Source organism: Oculina patagonica, chromosome 12 (genome assembly GCF_052425735.1).
Source record: "Oculina patagonica isolate OP01 chromosome 12, crgOcupat, whole genome shotgun sequence".
NCBI lineage: Eukaryota > Metazoa > Cnidaria > Anthozoa > Scleractinia > Oculinidae > Oculina > Oculina patagonica.
The window spans coordinates 28,874,517-28,902,281 of record NC_135769.1 but is presented as its reverse complement, the minus strand read 5'-3'; the positions used below and the strand labels follow the sequence as shown (position 1 = coordinate 28,902,281).

The 27,765-nt window shown below is 36.9% G+C and overlaps 1 protein-coding gene across 3 annotated transcripts in view; it reads right to left on the bottom strand.

The window, feature by feature from the left end:
• The window catches only part of LOC144634034 (polyunsaturated fatty acid 5-lipoxygenase-like), a 30,195-nt gene extending 6,421 nt beyond the window's left edge, over nt 1-23,774 (bottom strand). The window contains exons 1-13 of one of the 3 annotated variants that reach the window (XM_078492973.1): nt 15,499-15,715; nt 15,029-15,118; nt 8,105-8,456; nt 7,286-7,424; nt 4,900-5,061; nt 4,759-4,785; nt 4,356-4,508; nt 4,014-4,040; nt 3,439-3,545; nt 3,055-3,250; nt 2,355-2,461; nt 1,949-2,203; nt 1,172-1,278 (exon numbers count right to left, since the gene is read on the bottom strand). In XM_078492973.1, coding sequence (XP_078349099.1) covers nt 1,172-1,278; nt 1,949-2,203; nt 2,355-2,461; nt 3,055-3,250; nt 3,439-3,545; nt 4,014-4,040; nt 4,356-4,508; nt 4,759-4,785; nt 4,900-5,061; nt 7,286-7,424; nt 8,105-8,456; nt 15,029-15,084 — 1,688 coding nt within the window. In that variant the 5' untranslated portion in view covers nt 15,085-15,118; nt 15,499-15,715. Of the gene's footprint in view, nt 1-1,171; nt 1,279-1,948; nt 2,204-2,354; nt 2,462-3,054; nt 3,251-3,438; nt 3,546-4,013; nt 4,041-4,355; nt 4,509-4,758; nt 4,786-4,899; nt 5,062-7,285; nt 7,425-8,104; nt 8,457-12,109; nt 12,261-15,028; nt 15,119-15,498; nt 15,716-23,635 lie in introns of those variants that run through there. The other 2 variants (XM_078492974.1, XM_078492972.1) reach the window with 2 other exon arrangements.
• Nucleotides 23,775-27,765: the final 3,991 nt, after the last annotated feature.

Genomic DNA, 27,765 nt, shown 5'->3' with positions numbered 1-27,765 from the left:
AATTTGAAAACGCCGCGTAAAATGTTTTCCGTCCACATTAACTCGGGTAAATTTGAAAACGATACGCTTCATTAGTAAGTAAAAGTAAAAGTAAAGTCTTTATTTAACGAGGGTAGCACTAAAATAACATAAAAAATACTAACAAACCAGTGGCCCTCTAAAATTATTTACAATAAAATATAAAAATACACTATTTCACGCTCCAAGTCCAAACGCTCATTGGTGAGCGTTTTTGAAAAGCTCCGTTTTCGGTGACCGAAAACGCTGTTTCAGTGTGGACGGTTGGCCTAACCGGAGAAAAAAAGATGCGTTTTCAAATTTACCCGGGTCAGTGTGGACGGGGCCTCAGAAAAGAATAGCAAACAAGGAATCGCCGGACAATCAATGGGCGCGAACCTTTTGAAGTAAATGAATTTCAGGGCTGTAGTTAGTAACTGGCGAACCGAGGCACGGTGCCTCAGTAAAAATTCTGAATTTATTCATTTGTTTCAGTATGCTGTAAGAGGCTATGAATTAAAAATATAAATATGAAGGAAGTGGGCCTTTTTTCTGTTATTGTCTTTGTAGTATTTTCGTCTGGCTACAGGCAAGAAATTGAAAGTGACCCGTGGACAGTGCCTACGGCGATACTGAATCAGAGGAGCTTTTTGAACACAGAAATGCCATAACAACATCGGGAAGACAAATAGAAGCATTAGTCAAATTTGATCTCTGATGGTGAGCAAGTCAAAATGTGGGCGAAATTGTACTCTTTTATGAAAAATTGCAGCCAAATTTGCTGATTTAATTTCTTGTTATAACCGTCATTCCATAAAATTAACCGTCATCCGTCATTTGGCCTTGCCGCCATCAACCGCGAAAACGGCTTATTTTTAACCGTCAACCATCTAAGGGAATTGAGACACTCGAATATTCAGTTTGTTTTCTCACGTGGGTGTGTTTTTGTTAACAGTCTGGTGTTAACAAGCGTGCGGTTCATGCAAAAATAACATGGTTCACCGACTCTAAACAAAAGGTATCTATCTATCTATATATCTCTCTGAAGAAAACGTTTTTGAAAACGGGTGTATATATATATATATATATATATATATATATATATATATATATATATATATATATAGAGTGAACTTGGTAGGCAAACAGGTTGTTTTTTTATTATTTCACTTACAAGTTCACATAGTTCTTCACCATGTGTTCAATAACTTCCAATATCTTTATACCATCATCTCGGTAAGGGAAGTATGGCAGGAGTTTTTTGTCATCCAGTCCGCGTTTCTTGCAAAGTCAAAGAAAAAGAAAAGTTTGACATGTTATTAAAAAAAAGGAAACAGACAGATAGATAGTGTCATTTAGAATAGGCATTTTTTACCTGTCATCATTTAGTTTACGTTATCGTTTCTTAGGATCGAGGTAATGCGCTACGATTGCATTTGAGTTGTACACTTTATCTTGGACTTGTGGATGAAAATAAAGTATATGCGTTCCCTAGGCCTTTTAAGGAAGATAGAAAACAAACAAGCAGGCCAACGTCAATGCGAGTCCTGTTTGCAAGAGAAAACGCTTTGTTTTAATACAAATTTGCATGTTCTATATAAAAAATTGTCTCAGTTTTTTGTAGTCAAGCACCGTGGACACATTTTTGTATATATTGTTTTATTCCATGCAGTTTGTTTGTAGTATAGGCATAGTTAGTGAATCTAAGTTGGAAGGTCTAAGTTGCGTATTGTCGACTTAAATACTTAAATAATAACAATTTTGTCGTTCATTTTTCACGTTTTCACAATTAACTTCAGGTTAAAATTGGATCTCAATGAACCCTTTAACAAGGTCAGCCACGCAGTATTCCTGATGAAAATGGTACTATATTTCTTCTGCAGTTTCATTCTATGGTGGTTGCTAGTTACCAAATTTAATAGCTCGCTATATATTGTGAGGCAAGCGGTACCTTGATGTTGCGCCTGAAATCTGTCACTTCCCATGTTGATAATGGATGTGCATCTTGAAGGAGTCTTATTGCACCGTCGTTTCCATATGCAAAAAGAAGGTCCATGAACCGCGCTTCATTCACTAAAGCAGGAGTTCCAAATTTGTTAGGGACAATCACCTCTCGGCAGTGATACTTCAGTATTTGATTCAGCGGATGTACAGGAGGCAAGGTCCGTTTTAAGGAGACACAGAATGGCTCGATGAAATAATGGACCTGAAAAGATGAAAACAGATTCACAAAGCAGCTGAACGCCACTGCAACGGCTAAAGCAGCCGTGGTCACTTGGGAAAATTACATGCATGACTATAAATTTGCAATTGCCTTATAGTTTACAGTCATGATAAGTGTAAGGAACAAATCATACCTTAGCGAGGTGCTCAACAATTTGTGAGTATCCCAAATCCGTGATTTGAACATTGAGTTTGGCAATCAACCAGTTGTCTCCGTCGCTTGGAGTGTAAACCACAGAATCTGGTGAAACAGAGTTATCGGTCAGGATAAAAAACCGCGCGGGTTTAAAATCAATACAAAATAATACAAGCAATGAGACAACAAAGTGCCACGGGAAAAAATGGACATGAGGCAATCCTCTCAAATGAAAAACGCACTGCTGGCTCACATTACAGTAACTGTGGCGGACCTGGGGCTGGGCCACTCTTTTTTAACTTGTTGAAAAGTAGAAAATCAAGAGATCCAAAAGCTTTTGATTTTATTGGAACAATGCGGCACTTAGCTTCTCCCCCTCCCCCCCCCCCCCATTCCCTCTTTTCACTTGCACCACACCCATTCTCAACCTCCACGCGCCTATGAGTACTTCTACATCAGCCATTGAAGAACACAACTAAATTTAAACCCTGCTTTTAGGAAAAGTCCGCCAAAAGAAAAAAATTCAGTACAGTTAAGCAATCCTCAGTAAGGCGGATTCAAGTACGTCTGAGTAAACGGTTGCATATTTGAAAACCTGACGAGATTAAACTTATTTTCTTGGCACGAGTATATCAAGAAGATGTTCAGTGGCATTAACATACGTCGGTATATATACATATTGATTAGTTTTTACCAACCTGGCGTGTAGTCCATCTGTATGGCGACGGGCACGAGTATGTTATATTCACCAACCTTCGTAGATGCAAAGAGCGCAATGGGAGAGAGAAAGTTCCACATGGTCCTTCCAGGATCTCTGTCGGTAAGGTCTGGTGATCTGTCCATGTCATCACACAACTCGTAACGCAGAGCGTAGATACGATCTTGGTTTATTGCCTGAAAATTATAAGTAACATGTTCTGCAGTCTATTTGTATTTTTTATTAAGCTTATGATATCAGGAGGAATAAATATGTTTCACTCAAAGTCCTTTTTAATGCAGCCAACCCGGCTACAAGTTTAAGGTATAGTGCTTCTCTTTATTAGCTACCAAATTAACAACAACAACAACAAAAAAAGACATACATCTTCCAAAGAATCTCCAGTCTTCAGAGCCGCTTGCACAGCGGCATCCCAGTCAAATTCAGGATTCAGCGTCTCCTTCAACTTGTTCCAATCCAGTCCTACTGGTCCTGAGGAGAAAACACATTATCACCATTACAAATTAATGTTTCTTTCTATTTTTCAAGCAAAGTAACCTAGCAGGACTTTGAAAGGTTCGGGTGCATTATAAGTACTGCTGACTTGCATGGGCAAGATGAAGAATACCCAAGCCAATTACTTGAAGGTGGAGTTTTCAGTCTGCTTATCAAGGCATTTGATCGTCAAAAGGAGAGGTGAATATAAACAAGCATTTACTGGTGTAACATAAACTACAAGTAGGATATCAGCTACTGCATTACATTCATAAAGAGAATAAGACTGGGAGATGGCTCTGAAGAAGTACAAATCGAATTTCCTTTATCTGATATTCTAGGAGATTATTTTTGAGTATCCTGCCTTTGACGGGATGAGAAATTGATCATGTGATGCATGCTATATTTACCTTGGTGGAATCGATACTATATTAATGTTATATTTTTAAACCTGTTAAAACCTACCTTGCTCTTCTTTCTCCTGTTCTTTTCCTAGAAGAGAAAAAAAATGCTTCAGCAATGAAATGATTACATTTGGGCTCTAATACTGTACGTTGAAGGAGCTTTTTCCCATGATCTCTTTGCAGCCTAAGACAGTACATAACCTCTTTCTCTGTGTAATCTGGTTCTTAAACGCCACCGACAAACCTGCGACTTGACCTGCTTTACTACCCAGGATGGGATATCGTTCGCTTTAGGAGAACATGAACCTCGACATCAAAAGCCATCCTAGTTTGCTAAAGCTTAAAACTTCCCGGGCTACTCGTAACACGTCCAAATGAAGATTATGAAGATGTGAGCTATTACCTGCGCAGACACCCCATCTGTTTTTATCATTTGTAGCACACCATGGTGCAAAGTAGTCCTTTCTTGTGCATTCTTCATATTTCACTCCTTTGTAGGTGAATGGAAAATGGCACCATTCGCCTTTTGTTGTTTTAACGGTGCAGTCCAAAGCTTCTGAAAAGGTAACAATAAGTTAGTAAAAAAAACGGTTCAACAATACTGTTGGAATAACAAATATACTTGTGCTTCAGTTTCTTTTGCCAAAGAACAAGTTTCAGTTTAAAATAAAAAAATCCCAACTGGCAGGAGGTAGTTAGCCAATTACCCTTTTTATATTTAAAGCATACTTCCGCAATGGCTTGCTTCGATCGTTCATTGTTTTTTAATTACTGCTAAATATAAGTCAGTTAATAGTAGGACTTACGTTCCTCTTCTGGGCTTTTGTCTTCCTCTAAACAATGAGATAAACAAAAAAATATATAGTTAAAATAAATAGATAAAAAAAAAATATTTGAACATTGGAATTTTTAAGTCCTGTCGATTACATATTGAATTCTTATATTACCTGCACAGACTCCCCATCTGCCCGGTCTGTATTTTTCTGCAGTTGAACACCAAGCTTTATGATGGCGAACAGTGGTACACTTGTGGTAAACTTTACCACGATAGGTAAATGGAAAATGACACCATCTTCCGTCTTCTGTCTTTACTGTACATCTCCTTTTTTCTATAAGGAATATGACGAATTTAGCGATATTAATATTATCAAAATAGGGACATTATAACGCCGTACATTGCATAAAAGAAGGAACATTAATAATAATAATAATAATAATAATAATAAAAAAAATAATAATAATAAAAAGTATTTTTATAGCGCCAAAATCCACTAATTGCTCATGGCGCTTTACAATAAAAAAATATTAATAAAATGATGTTAAAAAGTTAAAAGCTCTAAAAATTTTAAAAACGGATATTTACAAATATAAGTTCAAATGTACCTAAAAAAATTATAATGATTAAAAAGCCTGTTTAAAAAGGTACTTTTTTAAATGTCTCTTAAAAATGTCAATAGAAGGACTTTATCTAAGTTCAAGTGGGATTGTGTTCCACAGCCTTGGGGCTGCCACGGCAAACGCTCTCTCTCCATATGTTTTTAATTTTGCTTTGGGGGTCGCCAGAAGGTGCTGTGTAGATGATCTTAAAAATCTCCGAGAGGTGTGACAGTAAAGTAACTCTTGCATGTAGCAAGGCGCTGCCCCATGGAGAGCTTTGTAGACTAGTAAGAGAATTTTGTAAATTATACGATAGCGGACAGGTAGCCAGTGTAGCTTCTTAAGCACAGGGGTAATATGATCGAATTTCCTAGTATGTGTAATAATTCAAGCTGCCGTATTTTGAACGGATTGTAATCTTGAAAGTAGATGCTGTGGAAGACCATATAGCAGTGAGTTGCAGTTATCCAACTTCGAAGTAATAAAGGCATGAACAACAGTTTTGGCACTCTCTTCATCAATGTACTTTCTAATTTTGGCTAGATTCCTTATATGGTAATGAGAAGACTTGCAGATTGATTTGATGTGTTCCTCAAGGTTAAAACACTGATCAAAAATAGCGCCCAGATTTCGAGCTGAGGATGTGGGTACAACGTTCACATTGCCAATTTGAAAAGACTCTAAAGGAGGCCTAGGGCGATACCTTGAGCTGATAAGAAAAACTTCAGTCTTTTCTTGATTTAATTTGAGCTTGTTGACAGCCATCCAGTTGTCAATATCACAGACACACTGCTCAATCGAAGTTTTACACTGTGCCATTCTATCAAGACTGTCAGTTTTTAACGCCACATAAAGCTGTGTGTCGTCAGCATAGAAATGGTACTCTAAGTTGTGACGCTTAATAATGTCGGCAAGAGGTGATGTATACAGTAAGTATAAGAGAGGACCAAGGACTGATCCTTGTGGTACTCCACGTTCCAAGAAACGTCGAGAAGATCTGCTGTTATTGACTTTAACGAACTGTGTACGTGATGTTAAATATGATTTTAGCCAAGAAAGTACTGTTCCTTTGATCCCAAACCGAGTAGATAGCCTTGATAATAAGATGAAATGGTCTACAGTGTCAAAGGCGGCCGATAAATCAAGTAAAAGTAGAATAACGGAGTTATTGTTGTCGATAGCAGTAAGAATATCATTGTGAACTCTTACAAGGGCTGTCTCTGTGCTGTGAAATCTTTTATAAGCAGATTGAAATGTCTCACCAAGGTGGTGCTTCAATATGTGATCGTTTAATTGCGAAGCAACAGCTTTCTCTATCAGCTTAGACACAAATTTCAGATTTGAGATTGGCCGAAAGTTTTGTAGTTGCTCAGTATCGGCGTCTTGTTTCTTGAGAAGTGGTCTTAATACGGCAACTTTAAGAGCATGTGGCATTATACCAGTCATAAGGGACATGTTTATAATAGAGGTTAAAGTAGGTAAGATGACAGGGAGGCAGAAACATTATAGCTATACACAGACGATATCAAACTTGCATTATTACCGACAAAGAAACATTCGTTTATGCAGCAACATCTATTTTAGTACATTCAAGAAGGAACGTTAAAGTACGAATTCATAATACCTACGTAGAAAAATTATGATATTAGCCAGATTGCCAAGCATCGCCAAAGTTATATGTTAGACCAGCTATAATCGATGTAGGAACATTGTAAAACTTGAATTATCCAATGTACGGAGGGACATTCAAGCAGGCGATCTGCGCCTGGACATTTACAAGAATGGCGGATTTCTCTGAATGATGGGTTTCTTCCGGTCTCTGGCTAACTGATTATTTAATTGTTCATCAGTCCCCTTTCCGTGTGTCCATCGCACGTTTGTTTTTCTGTCATCACGTAATTTGATGTGAAAAAAAGTACTGGAATGTATTAATGGTTACCCAGGAAACAGTCCTACCTTCTCCGTGAATTGTCACCCTTTTGATTGACATGGGATTAACTCCTGCCAGACGCTGCTGAGTGAAGATCTTATCACTGATCCATTTAGTTTTGTCGTTAATAAACGCCTCGTGTTTGGATGGTAGCCTCACGTATTCCTAAAAGAGAAAAAATATATTAAGTAAAGTAGATTTTTATCCTCGGTTTTCATTTTTAAGTACCAGAACAATAGGCTGTTATATGTAACAGCAGTTCCACAAGAGCGCGTTGGATATGAGATGGTAAATAGTCAACGGGGTGCGTAGCGCCGAGTTCGCTATCATCTCATATCCAACAAGCGCGAGTGGAATAATTGTTTTATTAAAAACGCCCGAAGAATTGCAATATTTGAGCTCCCCAGCTGTTTTCGTTCACGCGTTTTGGCTACCATATTTGTGGTCAATGGTATATGAGCTCATATACTATTTCCTGTTAACCAATCAAATGATGATGCTGATGATGATGACAAAGCTGGATTGACATCGCAAACTCGTAAAGAAACAAGGCCTTTGAATAAATTTCAAGTCTTTATGTACTTTTTAATATCAACAATGTACCCAATTTGGACTGGCCATTTACCTTAGTTACCAGACCCAATAGCTTTTCTCAACTCTGGTATCGTATTCTTTATAGATAATAACAATACAATACAATACAATTTTATTGTTCATACGTGGGACGAGGTCTCCCTCAATGTCCGAGCCAGAGGCTCATGTATAAAACGTAGAACTAAAATTAAAATACACTTAAGTATATGTTATTAAAAATTTAAAAAACCAAAAAGAAATGTAGTATTTACCCCAACTACCGGCTCAAAATATGTTTGGAAAAACGCTGACAACTTGAGATAATCTGCGATTTCCGTGAACTCTTGTCCATGTGTTATGTTGATGTACGTATCAAAAACTTTACTGCTCGCTTGTGTCATTCCAACATATGCTGTTGTAACATATCTCATGAACGGGTCTTTCAGAGCAACCGCTCCCAGCTCCTGCGCGGTCATGTTCAACAGAGCAAAGCCATGCAAAGCTGGGTCGTGTATCAAAGTGTAGGTCTTCTTGTTTTCAGCAAGAGCAGCATTCCTGATGGCCTTACAGACTGGATTGGAGTGCTGAGGAAGGGAGACATCACAGTTGACGGCTGATGCATACCTAGAACAACAGGAAAGATATTTATCACCCTAATGTGCAGGATTAGCAAGGGCGGCCTAAAATTACAAATCTTCTTGACTCACAAATTGTTTTCATTTGCAAAAAAATCAAAAAGAAACTACATGCAAAATAACAGGCAGTAGCAATGTGTCGATAATAAACTGTATTGCCTGTAAATGTGTGGTGACAAGTGGATGCATACATCCCACTATCTTTAAGGAGAAGTTCACTCCAGAATGGCCATTATTTTCTTTACGCCAATAAAAAGGTTATGCAAAGATATGTTATTCACCAAAATTTCAGCCTCCAATGTGCGCTATAACCCTACGAAATCTATCCCAAAACTCGACAACTGAACGCCGCCATCTTGGAGCTGGTAATGTATGCATGACGTCAAAGAGCTCAGTCTGAAGTTTGGCGGGAAAATATAAATACTCGAAACTATTTGTTTCTTCGAAGTGGCTTTTGTTTGTCAAAATGCCTGTTTGTGCAGCTTCATTTTGCACAAACAGAGCTCCAAGAAATACAAAAAACAAGGAGTTTCGACTATTGAAATTTTCCCGCCAACCTTCAGGCTGAGCTCTTTGACGTCACGCATACATTACCTGCTCCAAGATGGCGGCGTTCAGTTGTCGAGTTTTGGGAAAGATTTTGTAAGGTTATAACGAACGTTGGAGGCTGAAATTTTGGTGAATAACATATCTTTGTGTAAACTTTTCATTGGCCTAAAAATAATATATGACCATTCTGGAGTGAACTTCTCATTTAAGCTATGAGGTCATAATTCGATGCCAGCGTGATTTAGCTGTATGCTGGCGGTCAATGAGAAAATAGACCATGGGACCGGGGAATAATCCCTATGGTGGACTATGCAGGAAGGCCCCGCCGGAAAGTGATACGTTATTCCTGGCTGTAAGTATAAAATAGGGTAAGGATTTCACAAGTCGGAGTTTACAAAAGGGTAGGGAAAACTGTCATTTGGGGACCTTTCAAAATATCTCGAACAGACCCACCGAACGGTCGATTCATTTAAGTATTTTAAGGGGTAATTCAAGTGAAGACAAGAAAAGAGATGGAGTATCCCTTCTGTAGGTATCTGAGAGGGGTACCATTTACCTATCGAAGTTATACCAAAGGGTAACCTTTTCTGCCAAAATGGTATGTGAAAGGGTAACGATTTGGACCTCGGGGCGGAGCCTCCATTAAAAAAAATTTTTGAGTACCCACCCGAGCTATCTTGAGCATAATACATAATTTATAATTCACGAAAACTTTATCCAACATTTTGGTACATTCTTATAGAAGTCTAGAAACAATTTCGAAATAAATGCCGTCCACAACCAGGACTGACTTTTTCAGGGTAATTAATTGGCAACTTTTTTGCAATCAGACATTCCATCACATATGGTCTTTACATTTTAGGGACACAGTTCAATGAGCCTAGATTGCATGCTGTCGTATGACAATATGGCAACTCGCAGTGTTTAAAATCTTTCCAAGTTTATTTGTGGAGCGTCACGGAAAAAAGGAATCTAAGGTTGCGTATCATCAGGTCAGATATATTTCCAGAAAGAAAGGGCTACCTTCGAGAGTGGTCTTCTTTGATCGGTCGGACGGTTGGTCCTGAATTTACCTTTCTATTATGAAAAATCATTTCGTTGCCTTACATGTACGGCTGGACGGGGGTTGGTAAGGAAATGCAGAATGTTAAGGAAAACAACATACGTACATTCCACTTTACAAAAGTCGAATTGATTACATAGAAAGCCGGCCCTTACTTTCACTCGTGAAACGACTTAGGAACGAGGGTAAAAACTTGTCGTGCGTAAAATTATTCCCAAATGTAAGCCCACAAAGTGCATTGAGTGCTGTGTTATTCAGCTCACCCTTCAATGATTTTTCCTTTTTTCGGTTGGTTAAAGCGATGGTATATATCTGCTTCGGCTTTCGTTTGTTCGATTTCGGGGCTTGATAACGCTTATGTGATCAGTATTGATAGCGTGTTCTACACTGTTTTCGATTAAATGTGCGACGCCTTCAATCTTTAACGGTCTGTGTAATGACACAAATAATAGGACGCAGAAATTTTTCGTGAGCAAGTGCACAAGAAGAACTTTCAAACTTAAAATACTAGACATATCTTCATTCTTTTTTCGTGTCCATGCAAGCTGTAAAATAGTTACAGCTCAGTTCAAACTTACACCCAGGCCCAGTTTTCTGTGCTTGTATTGAGTGATATTGATATGATATGATAACATCTTCAGGGTTTAAAAATATATTTTAAACAGCAGCGACGCCTCGGTTTAAGTTTACGCGTCGTTTCGCCCTGTTGATAAATTAAACTAACTATATCAGGTGCTCACAGTATCGAGCTGCGAGACTACGACACCAGTGCATTTCAGCTCTGACAAACGACTTGCGCTCGAAACTTCAGCTTTCCAAATTCGCTACGGAGGTTTAATTTACCTTTATCAGTTTTATTCAACTTCAGTCTTACAATGATAATGAAACAAGTGTTGCTATCCCTCCAGTCGCTCGCCGATGCTACCAAACAACACTGGTCCCTTCTGTTTTTAAATTATTTTGTTTTTATTGCTTAAAACACTTAAAGCCTGTTTACAATTGCTTGCATTAGTTTTGAACATTATTGCTTAGAGACGAAAACAGCGAGCAAAAATTAAAAAAACTTTTACTGCTGACGCGACAAATTCCTCTACACAGTTGATGACAAATGGATGATTTTTGTTGTTGTTTCCTTTTTTGCGGGAATTGAATGTGCAATTATATTATTTAGATCAATGACGAAAAAAGTCCGCATCTAGATGCTCACGAAACCGTTAACTGAAGTGACGATATAAGCCCGCAAAGCAGCAACAACAACGAATTATCAACATTGATGTAGGCGTTCTTTCTCGGCTCTCAATAAAATCATCATCTAATCTATAAACGCGATTTTACACACTCAAAGAGCTCATGGCAAATCACTGTGGTTTTGGTTCTTTTTCAGTTCTTCTAACAAACATTTCCTTTTATACAACTTTGCGTTCACGCACACATTTTAACGAGCGCTTGCGCTCCTAGGTGTCGCGTGGGTAAATAAAGTATTGTTCTTGTTGTTGTTGTAAAAGAGCAGTTACTCGCACCCGCATATATATTGAAAAGGTTCATATTGTTTCTGCCAATTGAATTGTTGTGTTCTGATAAATAGTTTATCAAAAAGTAAAGTGTATGAGAAATGATGAAGTCTTTCATTTTTATTCTGATCGATAAATAAGTTATTAGTTTTACCATAAAAAAAAAAGATTTATAAAAGCAATAGCCTGACAAGGTGATGTTTCGAAGAGCTATGGGCACTCCATGACTCAGCCTATTTTTGCTCATAACAATCAAATTTTGTCACAGGTGAAGAAATATCCGCAAACATTGTAAATAAATATTACTTCCAAAAGAAATCAAAAACAAATAAAGCTATTCTAGTATAACTTTAACGACATGAGTAATATGGTCGCCTGTAGCAATGTGGGTTTGGCATGTGTAAAAGTTACAACATACATACCACCTTTCTGAATAATTATGACAATTGTTTGTGACATTGTTTGATCTCTAAACGTGTTCCAAGCGACTGGAAAAGAAAATGAAAAATTTTACTATACCTTGAAGTGGCTATTAAGTCTCCAGTTAACGAAAGCAAGACAATCAAAAGCTTCATGTTCGTAGCTGATTGAGAGGAATCGTGGAGCGACCTTTCTGTACTGCACGCATTAACTTTAGGACGTTCACCGACACTGATCTGTTTGTAGCGTCCTTTATATAGAAAGTTTCTTCCTAATTATTCAAAAACACATGAAAGGTATTTCTATTGTTGAGTGGAGCACAAATGTTTTGCAATATCTTTCATATTGTGTCATTTATTTCAACTCACTTGACCGGAAAAATCGTCACTTGTTGATGCGTTAATTTCGTACGTGCATCAGAACTTAAGCGTGGGATAAATACATATTAAAATCACGTAAACTTTTTTGTAAGGTAAAAATAAGTATTAAGCAAATGATGACCTTGCAATTTTGTCCAAAAAAGCGTTTATGTATTATTTTATATAAAAAAAATTAATATGAGGACCCTGATGCATATGTATATCTTTAATCTTGACTGACGCATTCAATTTTCTGTCAACTGTGAAATGTCAAGGCCCTCGAGCTCTCTAAATATTGGTCTTGAAAAGAAAATGTTTTATGATGCGATTTAAAAGATTCATGTTTCAAATGTGCGGGGCCTTAACGTTTTAATTTGTAGTAGCACAAATAATAATCATCGTTATAATCAGCAACCGTGATGGCACTCAAAAGAACTCTAAACTTTGGTGCAACCAGTTTGAAAGAACATGTATATAAATGTTAGTATTGGTTTCGTTTTCGTGCAAGCTGTAAGCAGTTGAACCTCAATTTACTGACTCAGGGCTAATGGTCAAAGGGCGTATCTTTGCTAATTTTTAGTGATACTGACTTGATATTGTGTTCCTTAATTGCTATAGCGCCGCCGCGGTTTTTATGTGATAACTAACATCAGATAACAAAAAGAGGTATAAACTAGCTCTGACAAAGGGCTAGTGCTCGAAACACCAGCTTTCCAAATTCGCTACGGAGGTTAATTTGTTATCAACTTCTGAAGTTGACTGTTTCACTTTCTTAAGGCCGGACGCTGCCAAAGATCACTGGTTTCTAGAACAAAGCTGTTTCAAGACCCATACTAAGCATTTTTTATTTGTTTTCATGTTCATAATTACTTGGATGAATTATATATATTTCGGTTGATATTGTTTTGCTGATATTGTTTTGTCTTAACGGTTTACCTGGCGTATAAATTAAAAAACAACAAAAGCAACAACGTTATTAGAATGTCTAACATAATTTCACAAAAGAGACATTATTTGCAAAAGTAAACTTAATAAACATGACTAAAACTATGCTCATCAAAGGCTGAGTACTGCGGTGTATGAAGAAGGAAGGATTAACAGAACCTTTGGCTTGCTAAAAAAAAGAAGTTTATCCAGAAAGAGAAATATGACATAGATGGAAATAGCTAGAAACAGAAAGGTAAAATAAATAAGCCTTCGGGATATTTGTATTAGCTTTGGATATTATTGCTTAAAAACGAAACCAGTGTATAAAAAATTATTCTTTTGCCGAGAGCACCATCACCAACTGATGAATGATGAATTTACACAGTTGGAAGGGAAAAAATTACTCAGCATATCACATATCCTGCACTGAATCAATGAATGCACTTTTCCGTGTCTTCTTGGTGATTCGGTTCAATGGAGCTAAAATTCCGCTTTGAGATATGTTAATTATCAACAAGTGCTGGCTGCTAAAAAAAAGTTCATATTATTTCTGTAAACGGCATTGTTTTGTTGTAAATTATGATTAAGAGTTCGTAAACGTACTATTTTTATAAGAAATGTGAAACTTTATAGTTTTTATTCCGAACGACACCAGTATTTCATTGTCTGAGTGTTCCTAAAAACTGGAATTTCGGTATTAAAAATAAATCAGTGACGCTCCACCTCGTAATATTTCGAAGCCGCACAAACCATCGCTCGCTGTATTCTCACAACAACATTGGAAGTTCTTTGTCCCACGCTCCTGACAAATGAACTTTTCATCTTTATCAACAGTCGGAGTATCACAATCAAAAAATGTACGTAAAATATTTGAAAGCCCATAAAAAAGAAACGAAAAACGCTACACTATTTTTTTTCGAGGAAATAATACAGGGAATATGAAGGTTTTTTTTCAACAAATAAAAAATTCCGTGGTTAGTTGCACTTTAAAAAAGGCAAATAAAGCTGATGTTTCTTCATTGCACATGGCTGATATGGTTGTACATAGCAACGCGGTTGTATGTGAACAAATTACAACACCTTCACACAGTTATGGTAGCAATTGTTTAAATTTTCATTGTTGATCTCTAAAAGCGTTTATAAAATAGCTAGCAGAGTCGCACAAACAAATTCAGTTTATATACTTATGCGTGCACAAAATCCAGTAGTGCACGCTGCTGACGTGTGTTATTCTTCATTCAAGCAACGACAACAAAAGCGTGAGTCTCAGAGGATGAAAAGAAATTTTTTCACGGCCCTAACGTGGAAAAACGGCCAACTATGAATTACAAGGTCTTACAACAGTTCGATGAAATTAAAACTAGTCACCAAACGAAAGTTTTCGCGTTCATAGGCCTTACACGGCTCAGCTATGATTTCTACCGTTCGGGAAAATATAGTATTCAGCGGGCGATTCATTCAACCACCAGAATAACAACTTTTTTTATCAAAACCCTTCTACAACCACGAATGTGATCGGTCCAGACAAATATTAAAGACTAAGTATGGAACCCAGTTCTTTACTTATATTTACTTTTATAAAGCACTTGGGAAGTTTGTAGAGCACTCAAGAAGCCTCATTCGTGCTCTCAAAAAAACCCGCGTACACCATACCTCGATAGTGCACGCTAAAGCATGAACCAATTGTTAATTTAATTCAACGGCTGGAAATTGAAATACATATTTACCATACCTTGAAGCTGTTATTAAGCCTCCAATTAAGGAAAGCAAAACAATCAAACGTTCCATGTTCGTAGCTGTAGGAAAGGAATCGTGAAGTGACCTTTTTGTGAAAGGCGAAAAGCGATAAAATTAAAAATGGTAACTGGTCGTCGATCGTCTCAGGATCGGTCAGGACATATCTTGCCTAATAAATAATTAAGCTAAAAACATCCATAGGTTTTCTCACTAACAGAATCCAAGAAGAAGAAATTCTAGCATGAACAGTTTTCGTTGAATTTTTAGATGTACGATTTTGCTATAATTGTTTTTTCATTTGAGGTCGGCTTTGCAATAAGCCTTGTATTTTGTAAAATGAACAGGAACGGTTTTGAGTAAAAACTATCCTCATGAACGCGTTTGGCTTTAAAGCGCGAAAACAAGAGCAACCATATTAACTAAATCAGTATTAATATTGCAAAACTAGCCACAAACATGACTCACCACAGTGGAATTTTCTCGTTCAGGTGTTTTCTTTTTTGTGCGTAATAAGCCTTCGTTACTGGTTAGCTCTCTGTAAAGAACTGAATGCAATCGGTGTCTTTCTGTGCTTTACGTGGCCCTCGATAGTAACGATCAAATATAAAATTGACATCTGTCAAGCACGAAAATTGTGTTTAATTGCTGGTTACAGCTATCTAGACTTACTGGCGCCAGTTGTGCCTGCAAACAGCGCATGCTTAGTTGCATTCACCTTTCTAAGGCTTTTTTAATATTTAATATATAGAAATTTTCGCCGAGTTCAAAAAGCTGCAAATTCTCACTTATCATATAGTCTTCAACAAAAGTAAAAGCAGCCATAGAGAGTGTAAATACTTGCAGTTATTCTTGTATTTTTAAAACTCAGATTTAAGGCTAAAACAAGGCGAACATAACGCTGAAAAATTTCAGTTGTTACCTATGAATATCATTAGTTTAGTTCAGAAAGCTTTTGTTGACATCTTAAACTCAAGGATACATAACATGACTGTTTAAAAGCACTTATTAAATGAAAAGGATAGGTAATGTCAACTTAACTGACTTTTGAGGAAAATACTTTCTCTAAAGCAGACGAAACGTTTATCTGAATTGTCTCACATGACATGGCGCTAATTGTTTACCATAACAGATCACGAAACGAAATGTGATCATGCAATGTTGTTTTTCTAACGAAACCGGGTTTAGCGAGTAATAAATTGCTTGTTTGAAATGAGACCTACTATTTGGAAACTGGGAAACTGTTTCACGATTGCAGATCACAATTTTTGGAGGGTGGCGAAATTGGTTTTGAGTCGATTCATTATTTTGGTAAATTTCTGATAAGCTGATTTTTTCCCATAGCAACATATTCCAGTGCTATTACACGTAAAGTAAATTGCAATTATTCCATTAGAGTAAAAGGCCTTCTAATTGATCCAGTGCTTTGTTTGCTTTTGGGTTCCAAGCAGGAGTGACGAAGGATGTTTGTTTATGGTTACATTTAAAGATAATTGGTTAAATTCAGGGAAAGCTTTTGTTGACATTTGAGTTTCAAGGAAACATAACGTGACTGTTTAAAAGCACTTAGTAAATGAGAAAGACAGTTAATGACAACTAAAGTGACTTTCCAAGAAAATACTTTCTCGCAAACAGACGAAACCTTTATCTGAATTGACTCACATGACATCGCGCTCGCTATGTTCTCGCTTTGTTGCAGCGAAAATCGAGGCGCCTGAGGAGGAGGCTGTCGTGTTACCCTTACAAATAAAAAGAGCTAACCGTAAACAGGCTAACCGAAGTGCATAGTAGGCTAAGTGGAGTGAATAATAAGCCTACTATGTACTGCGGTTAGCTTACTATGCACTGCGGTTCAAACTCACCAATGTAGACTCACCAATGTAAACAAAAAAAAATGAAACAGAGTGATGTAAATGTTTGCTGTGAAATGGTTTATTGAGCCGATAATGTTTTGTGTTTGCTAAATTTTCGGTAGTTTCGAATTTTGTTCCTCAGTTGGCTGAATAGGTTCAATAGAATCACGTCTTTGCAACCGCTTCAAACAAATCTTTTTCTAACAGCAGAAACTGGGTTGGGAAATAAACGTGACCAAGAAGACTTTATGCCGCCCACTCTCGCCCGAATTTCTCATCAGCAAAAGAAAGTTGGACAGCAGCCATCCTGGAAAAAAGTTTCCATGCACGGAAAGCGATGGAGCGTTTTATAACATAGCGCGTGCAAGCCCTATCTAATTTCTATTGAGCGATCATGGTGTGTTTCGTTATTTACGCACATCAGTGCGTATATAAAATGACGACTGTGCATTTGCATTTAGCTAAGTCGAATTTTTTAGCTGCGAGTTCCCGTCGTTTACTCCGAGTTGGCTATAACCACTCGTAGCCAACAAGGGCGAATGTAATAATTGTTCATTAAGTATAAATCGACTGGACATTTCATTTTGATGTAAACGAAGTGTTAGTGTGAGGACTGTGGGAAAATTTGTGGCGCCATATTGGAATAGTAACCGCGCAGACATCAAAGCGAGGCTAGAGTTGACCCGCGCCTGAGCGAGAAGAGAGATTACAGTGAGGATTCGGCAATTTGCTCGTCTTTTTTCGCGTTTTTCGAAAAATAATCGAAAGTTATCAATTCTAATATTACTCCTTCGTCATCTCCTAAGATGTAAGGAAAATATTGGACCGCTTTTGGCTGTAAAAAAGGCGAGCGAGCTTCTCACGGGTCTTCACTTGTTTTGGTTTCCCAAGGAGATCCAGCGAAGAAATCCAAGATGTAATCTGATAAAGCGCCAGCATGGTAAGGGAAATTTCTTCGTCTTTAAAGCAAATGTTCTTAACTCAGATCATTACAGCAAAGGATATATACACAAAACGCCTGAGTAAGCCGGTGGGATTTACGAAAGGTTTATAATGTGCAATGTTTACAAAACTTTTGTTTACTTGTTTCTTATCACTGAAGTTGATGTTGATAATATTTTACATCAATAATGCTCTACTGTTGACAAGTTTACAGTAAAATAAATATCCCAAATCACGAAATTATTCCCAATTTTGCAAACGGTTTTTTTTTAGTCGGGTAGATTTTTGGCATTTTTACAAGAATAAATTTAACAAAGAGTTACTTTTAGATAGAGTTTGATATTAGCTTAGTAAAATAAGGTTTTAATATTATCTCATAGGCGAAGAGCTATCCTAGTAAACATGAATTGTGATACAATCTAAAAGGAGTCCCCCAGATAAAAGAAGACACAGAGAATCATCTACTCAAGAAATGGAAAGACCACAAGCAGAGGGCAAATTGTTTAAGAGTTGAAAAAAGTTTTCACAGTTGAAATGACTACATCAGCTATGCAGTCATTGACTAAAGTTTTGAAATAAGTCATTTATGATGGTGTTTCTAAAAAGCGCTTTCACAGTTCCTGATGTTATAATAAAAAAGTACCCACCCAAACACAATGGTAAGGCTTATGTGATGCAGGAAAATGAGGACCTTGCATTACTGGTAGAAGATTCAAAGTCTAAAACTTTTTATGATCAAATTTAAAATAAATCATTGCTATTATTTTACATGTCCAGGTGCAACTGTATTCGTTCTTTATTCTTTATTCTTGCCTCATCCTGGCCTCTGTTTAGCCTAAGAATGTGTCGCTTACTTGTGTCTTGTGCCGAATTTGGAGTCATTCCGACGCCATTTAGCGAAGTTATTCGAAGTCGTTGTTTCTCCTACAACGACTTCGAATAACTTCGCTAAATGGCGTCGGAATGACTCCAAATTCGGCACAAGACACAAGTAAGCGACACATTTGAGGTAGGTAAACTTTATTTCAAAATATATATTTATTTACCCGATTTTAGAGAACCCGTGATTTTCCCATACATTTCTCTATATACACAAGCTGTCGCATACACCACGTATGTAGAGTCGGCCGCCCGAAAGGCTCAAAAACACATCAAAAAGACGAATTTTGAGCTTGGGAAGCCTGTGGCCCAGCTACAAATTTCTCTTTCACGAAAATAAGTTAGATCTTACACATAAACAAACAAGAAATGAGTCCGTGGATTGAAATTTCCTTCGTGTCTTTACATTTGAAGTGATTTTCACAATAATTCAAATCAGTCGCGTAAAATTTAAGGCCCGGGTCAAACGTCGTTCGTGTGCCGATTCTAATATCTATTTGAGTCGACCCATATAATTAAGTTCGGCTGTTGATTCAAAAGTCGAACTTTTTTATATGCCGAACTCATTCTGTGTCCAGAGGAAAACAATGACTTCTCAAGTCGCACACTTTATAAAATGAACAAGAACACTGTTCAGTGGGAGAACATATCTTCTTGTGGTTTAAAATAGAATACAAACAGCAGTTTTTGAAGTACAGTTGCCAGGCTTTGGTAAAATGTCTTTAGTATTAACCAGTTCTGTAATTTAACTACTACCTTTAGTTTACAGTCTTGTTTTTTGTTTCCTTTCATTTTAGAGATATATTCAAAAACAAACGACGAAACAGGATACGAATGCAATGTAATAACAGTGAGAGTTTGAGCGTTTGAAAGCAATCATGATTATTTTGCGGTCCAGAGCGTTACGCGGCGCCTTAAATTTTATGCATGACCGCCTTCATGACCACTCACTAGCCAATCACAGACCCTAGCTCTTATATTTACAAATACATTAGCGTAATATATGCATTAGATTCGGCTCATGTAAAGTGCGACGTCTGAATCGGTGTCGAAATTTTGCCGTTCTATCCGACTGGGCCTGTCGGATAGTACGGCAGGTAGACCCCAATACAAATCTGTCGAGCCTAATTGATTCAAACGTCGAACTTTACATGTGCCGAACCTAATTATTAGATTTGGCACATGTAAAGTTCGACGTTTGAACCGGGACAAAGATGCGGTCGGCATTCCCGACGTTTTTTTTTTTTTTATTTTAGTAAAATAAAACAAATCACAGTTTGTGTTAGGACTTAAGATAAAGTTAATTCCATGACACAGAACAAACTCAAACTGTTTAAATTCTCATGGCAAACTTAAGCATAAACTTAAACTTTTTATTTGTTGTGAAGACGCGAACTAAAGCTTTGAACATGAAATCCCGCTTAACTTTTTAGTGTGAAGACGCGAACTAAAGCTTTGAACTGATGAAATCCCCGGCGCTTTTTATTTGTTGTAAAGACGCGAACTAAAGCTTTGAACATGAGATCCCGCATGACTTTTTATTTTTTGTATAGACGCAATCTAAAGCTTTGAACATGAAATCCCGCTTTTTAATTGTTGTGAAGACGCGAACTAAAGCTTTGAACATGAAATCCCGCTTAGCTCTTTATTTGTTGTGAAGACGCAAACTAAAGCTTTGAACATGAAAACGCGCTTAACTATTTATTTGTTGTGAAGACACGAACTAAAGCTTTAAACACGAAATCCCACTTTTTTATTTGTTATGAAGACGGGAACTGAAACATTGAACGGGAAATCCCGCTAATCTTTGATTCGTTGTGAAGACGCGAACTAAAAAATGGAACATGAAATCCCGCTTAACTTTTTATTTGTTGTGAAGTCGCGAACCGAAGCTTTGAAAATGAAATCGCACTAAACTCTTTATCCATATTTGTGAAGACGCGAAACAACACTATGAACATCAAATGCCGATGGCATCCCTGTCAGCCACAAGGCAGCTTCTTCTTTTGATAACAACATTTGCCCTACCAGCCACTCGAGAGTAACTATTTGCACCGAACAAACTATACCAGTACCACCTCCCCTGGGTAAAATTTGTTTTCCCTTCGGTCTTACCGATCTTTCAAATCTCCCGCTCGTATGGTAATTTTAACTTTCAAAAACTCCCGCGAGTATTTAGAAGCTGTTACCGCCATTGTTCAAAAATGGCCATATAGGGGCCTTTTCAGGTCGTAAAACAAAGCCTATTGTTATCGAAGTTGAGCCACGTTTCTTGATACGCTTAGAAAGACTAGAAACGAAGCCAGTGTACAATAAATTATAATTCTTTTGCCGAGAGCATCATCCGGCTAACTGATAAATAATGGATTTATACAGTTTATAGGGAAAAATTACTCATATCTTAAGCTGAATCAATGAATGTATTTTAATTTTCCGTGTTTTCTTGGCAATTCGGTTCAATGGAGCTAAAATTCCGCTTTGAGATATGTTAATTATCAACAAGTGCTCGCTAAACCGTTAACAGTAAGTGACGATATAAGTTCACAGAGCAACAGCACCAAAAGAACAGTGGGCGGTGCCCACTCGTTTAGATGTCGGTCGAATCATCATCCCTCCAATCTAGCTAAAACAAAAACGAATTTTTAACCAAACAGAGCTAATGTTGAATCCCTATGCTAGTTTTAAATTCTCCTTTAAAACTTCAACTTCCATAGACAGTTCTAAAAAATACAAAAATTTTCTTTACTAACGCTGGCTGCTTATAAAAAATAGTTCATATTATTTCTCTAAACGGCATTGTTTTGTTGTAAATTTATGATTAAGAGTTCGTAAACGAACTATTTTTATAAGAAACGTGGAACTTTATAGTTTTTATCTCGAACGACACCAGTATTTCATTGTCTGAGTGTTCCTAAAAGCTGGAATTTCGGTATTAAAAATAAATCAGTGACGCTCCACCTCGTAATATTTCGAAGCCGCGCAAACCATCGCTCGCTGTATTCTCACAACAACATTGGAAGTTCTTTGTCCCACACTCGTGACAAATGAACTTTTCATCTTTATCAACAGTCGGAGTATCACAATCAAAAAATATACGTAAAATATTTGAAAGCCCATACTGAGGAAACGAAAAACGCTACACTAAATTTTTTCGGGAAATTAATACAGGGAATATGAAGTTTTTTTCGACGAATAAAAAATTCCGCGGTTAGTTGCACTTAAAATAAAGCAAATATAGCTGGTGTTTCTTCATTGCACATGACTGATATGGTTGTATATAGCAACGCGGTTGTGCGTGAGCAAAGTCCCGACACCTTTTCACAGTTATGGTAGCAATTGACAAGTTAAGTTTTCATTGTTGATCTCTAAAAGCGTTTATAACATAGTAAGCAGAGTCGCGCAATCAAATTCAGTGTACGTATGCGTGCCCAAATCCGATAGTGCACGCTGATGACGTGTGCTATTCTTCATTCAAGCAACAACAACCAACGCTCGAGTCTTTTGGAGGACTAAAAGTATTTTTTCACGACCCTGATGTGGAAAAACGGCCAAGCATGAACTACAAGGTCTTACAACAGTTCGGTGAAATTAAAACTGTAGCCACCAAACGAAAGTTTTTGCGTTTATGGGCCTTACACGGCTCTGTTGCGATTTCTACCGTTCGGGAAAAATATAATATTCAGCGGGCGATTCATTCCTCCATCGTTTCCAAAAGAAAAACTTTTTTCATTATAACCCCAGTCTACAACCACGAATCATCGGTCCAGAAAAATATTTAAGACTTAGTATGGAACCGAACTCTTTACTTATGTCTACTTATATGGTACACTTGAGAAGTTTGGAGAGCACTCAAGAAGCTTCTTTCGTGATCTCCAAACAACCCGCGTGCACCATAACTCGATAGTACACGCTAAAGTATGAACCAAATATGGGTGGTTTTCACTGTCACGCTGCGAAAAAATAAATCCAAAACTATTGTGTCAAAAAAATCAAGAATATTACAGGTTGTAGAAAAGTACAATATAAACTACTCGTCCAAGTCTCAGGGCTGTACGGTATTCCGTACTCGAGTTATTCGTCAAAATGTTTCACGCAAATTTAGAGAGCACAGTATGGAATCGCCATGTTGGAGCCTAACTGCTTGGGCTCCAACATGGCGGCCGGAAATCAACAAAAACATCTGGCATTAAATACTGCTACAAAAAGCGGTCAGATCACCATCATGAACAAGTAAACATTCAGATAAACACTTCTCGCAAAATCTCAACTGTTCGGATTGTTAAAAATCATAAGATAAAGCATTTTTTTAAGTATACGTGACAGCCTTTTGGCGGCCATCTTTGATCTCGTGTGGCGTGAAACTCCAAAATTCAAAATGCTCTATCTTAAAGACGGCGAATGCTATCGAGCTAAAAACCTTCAAAAAATATGTATTAAGGACGTCTAATAGCCAGTGAAGAATGAAAACTCAGGGGCCTTGCGATTCTGGATTTAAGAATTTTGATGACGTCACGTGAAAACCAAGAATACATTAAAGGGACAATGTCACGGGGATTTCGCAGATTTTTCGTCTAAACTGTTCCGATATAAGTGGTAGGCAACCTTACCATGAAAAACATTGTCTTATAAAATTCAACTGAATCTATAAACTTTATTTGGCGATAGAAATCAAACTTCGGTTATAAAATATCGGGGGTTTTTTAAGGCGCGCGGAAATAGCTTAAAGACACTGGGTAACGTTTTCAAATTGCAATCCATTTTCATCCGAACCTTCCGCAGCCAAACGCGCTTTTAAACAGTTCTAGCGATCTAAAATAGCAATTGTTAATAAAAATGGACCATTATTTTTCAGTTTCCTATGAAACAAAAATAAATTTTGGCTGTTCAAAAATCTGTTGAAATCCGTGACATACTAATCTCTTTAACCGTACCTTGAAGCTGTTATTAAGCCTCCAATTAAGGAAAGCAAAAAAATCAAACGTTTCATGTTTGTAGCTGTAGGAGAGAAATCGTGAAGTGGCCTTTGCTTTACCGCTGCGATCTGCTACAGGACGTCCACTGACCCTGCCCTATTTTCAGCGTCCATTAGAAAGGAGTTTTTCTTAATTATTCACAAAACGACTGAAAAAATATTTGCTTGTTGTGATCAGCATAAAAAGTCAATATCTAAAATATTGGCATCCAATTTAATTTTACTTGATCGGAAAAATCGTCATTTATTCATCGAGGGTTAGAGCTTGATAAATACATAATTTAAAAAAATGATTTTTTTTTACTAGAAACCGTGGAAAACGCCAACACAATCGCAATAAACGATTTCTTCTCATCCTTCTCTTGAAGAAGAAACTGTATCGCTGATTGTAACATATCGATAACGTAAATATCACTCCATCGACGAGGCAAATGAATGGAAACGTTAAGTGCTACCTATGATTTCCTGTGCTATGAGGGAATCTTTGTCTACAACGTTTGCCTCATTAGCATAAGCGCTTCACCATGTTCACCTTTTGATCGAGCTATTAAAATATAAATTCTGAATACTGTAAATACAAGGCACGATAAACTTTCACTATAAGTTTGAGACCGATGTATTAAATACTTTTTCTGTGTCGCAGGTTCGAAAACTTCATATTTTACAAAGATCATATGGGCTTATTAGCGCTTTTGCCACCCAGAAATTTTGCAGTGTTCAAACGCTTATATCTCCTTTTACATTGCACACAAATAGCTTAAAATTAAGCCGATAATTAAGTTTTACAAGCTCTTTAAATATCTGGAGTCACTTCGTTTATAGCATGATGCCTTCTCAACGCAAAGTTGTATTCTAATGAGGCAAATTGCAAACAATGACTTCAGCAACGATCACCCTATAGCTATGCAGCCGTTAAATTCCCACCTAAAAATTAAAATTAATCTAGCTAAGTAAATTTTAATTAACGATTTTGAAAAATAATTAATATATTTTTGATATATTTTTTCCAAATTTATCATTTGTTACACATGCACCGACCGCATTACTAGAGCAAGTAAAACAAAAAGAAATTCAAATAAAGCAAGATAAATAAATATCAAGCCACTGTTTTAGCTTTCATTTCTGGAACGTTTTAGGAATTAAATTATTTTACAGCTTTGCGTGAAAAATATTTCGAGTTAAATTAATTATCATTCAACCAGCTAAGCAAACATATTTCAGTGGTGGGTGACGATCTCAAACGAAACGTCGCTTAATTATCACTTCACACGGAACACTTCTTTTCCCGTGTTTCATGATAATGCTATGGATTATTCAAACGAGAGCCGACGAAAACAGACCGATATTTACGACGAAATTTTGCAAGTAACACAGCTTTTGTAACAAAAGAAGAACTCGTTCAAAATTTGGTTTCAATTTATTACCAATTTTTTACATATCAATCAAAATTAAATAACTAGATTTTTAAAACTATTTTAATCATAGAAGATGGTTATCATCGTTATCATCTGAGTTCTGTTAATAATCAAAAAATGCTCACTAAACCGTTTAATGGACTATGTCACGGATTTTAACAGACTTTTGAGAAGCAAAAATTTATAATTGTGCCGTAGGAAACTTAAAAATAATTATCTGAAATGGATTGCAATAAATTTATTTGAAAACGTTAGCCAACGTTTTCAATTTGTTTCTCCGCGCCTTCAAAACAATCAACACTTATAGCCTAAGTTTGATTTTTATCCCCAAATAAAGGTTATATCTTCAGTTAATTGTTCAGAGATAATTTTTTTTTTCATGGGTAAAGTTGCCTACCACTTATTTCAGAACAGTTAAGACCAAAAATCTGCGAAATCCCTTTAATCTGCATAGTCCCTTTAACGGTAAATAACGATATAAGCCCGCAGAGAAACAGCAACGGAAAAACACTTGGGCGGCGCCCACGCGAATGTTGGTCGAACCACCATCCCTCTGATTTAGCTAAAATAAAACGAATTTTCAAACAAGCATGGCTCATAGTGAATTACTATGCTAGGTTTACATTCTACAGTTCCAAAAACAAGAATATTTAATTTCTTTAGTGGGCGCGCTGCTAAAAAAAGGGGTTCACATCATTTCTGTCAACCGCATCGTTCGTTTTAATTTGATGCAAATTTATTATTTACCTACTAGAAGATGGTTTTCCATGTTCTATAAGAAAATAATGCACGCTTGAGGTCTATAAAAGCTGCTAGTGGATGCCCGAGCCGTAAGGCGAGGGCATTCAGCTGCTTTTATAGACCTCAAAAGTGCATTATTTTCTTATAGGACATAGGAAAACCATCTCATCTAGTGGGTTTAGAATATAGCAAAGAACTTACAAGACTCGCGGCCGCTCACGGCATTTACAAACGCACGCAACATCGGTAAAAGTGAAAGTTTAGTTTATTCTTTTCTTTGGCGGCTTCTTTATAAATAAACCAAGATACCATTTCATTCATATTTCCCATTTATTGTCCTTTCTCCGACTACCAAAAGATTCTCACAAAGCCCACAAATCTAGTTGAAATATTTACACATTCAAGTTTGGTTAAGCCTACTTCAATTTCATTCAAATGAAAAATTTCCATGCGTTCGTTTCGCAGCAAGTTTTTCAAATTCGCCTCTAATTTCGATTTAAAAAGAACAAAAGTGGAGTGTTCTGTCTTCAGATTGTGGCTAAAAAAGGTTTCTTACCTCAAAGCATTTCTAGTGTCCGGCTTGTTTTGCTAAATAATTTCCAATCAATTTCGGCAGTTCACGGCAAAATAGTGGCGTACACAACTCCAAAGAAAAACAACAAATTTCAACGATTCTTTCTTTATCTGTCGCTTCCTTTGGCACTGTCTTACTTCCATTTAAGCATGTAAAACGTTTCTGATAAAAACTTGGTGCTTTAAAGCATCATTTAAACAACAAAACAAGAGAAGAGAGGCGAAGTCCACGAAGTCGCGCGTTCAGCGCAATTCGACAAACATTTCGCACATCCGGGGTACCGGGCTTCTATAGCTGTCAGCTATGTTCCATAAAAAATAATGCCCGCTAGAATTCCATCGCGCGTATACGGCGGCTATATTCTAAAAATAGTTGGTGAATGAAGTATTTTTATCGTGGACTTTCATCATGTTACGTTTTTCACTTGAAAAGTCCGGCACAATCGTTTCAGCACCGCCAAAATTACATTATCTTTTTTCAGTCCTTTCATAGTCCTTAGTTTTCATTTTTTTTTTTTTTCAAATCAACCTTTGACCATCACAGATTGTCTGAGGTAGCTAAAGCCCCGTCCACACTGACCCGGGTAAATTTGAAAACGGAGAAATTTGAAAACGCCGCGTAAAATGTTTTCCGTCCACATTAACCCGGGTAAATTTGAAAACGATACCCACTTTGGAGAGCGTTTTTGATTAGTACCGTTTTCAGTGACCAAAAACGCCGTTTCAGAATGGACGGTTGGCCTTTCCGGGTAAAAAAAGATGCGTTTTTCTCGCGCATTATATAAGTAAACGTTCGTCATAGTTTTGACTGAAATATATATAAACTAAAGCCCGTTATTTTTTTAAGTGGGAGACTTGAAATAACACAGAAGTTAAACAAAGCCTTAACACAATGGAAGATGGACAATTGTGTAAATTATCAATTATGAATTAACAGGACTTGTCAAAATATTAATTAAAATTTTTCAAAAATTCAAAGAGCAAGTTGTGGAAAATTAAAGTGACACACTTTTTATTAGCAAAGTTCGCCCCATAATCTTAGCACCTCCAAAATTACATAAACGTTCTTTTAGCTTCTGGTTATTGGTTCTCATGTTTTTTCAAATCAACCTTTGATAATCACAGACTGTCTGAGAGAAGTAGCTAAGACTCTCCTGTCTATAGAAAAAAATACATTAGTATATAACGTTCGTCATAGTTTTGATTGAAATATGCTTGTAATTTTATGTTAGAGACTTAAAATAAGACAAAAATAATAGAAAGCCTTAACTTAATGGATTGTGGACAAATGTGTAAATTATCAATTATGAATGAACAGGACTTGCTAAAATATTAATTGAAATTTTACCTTGTTTGCAGA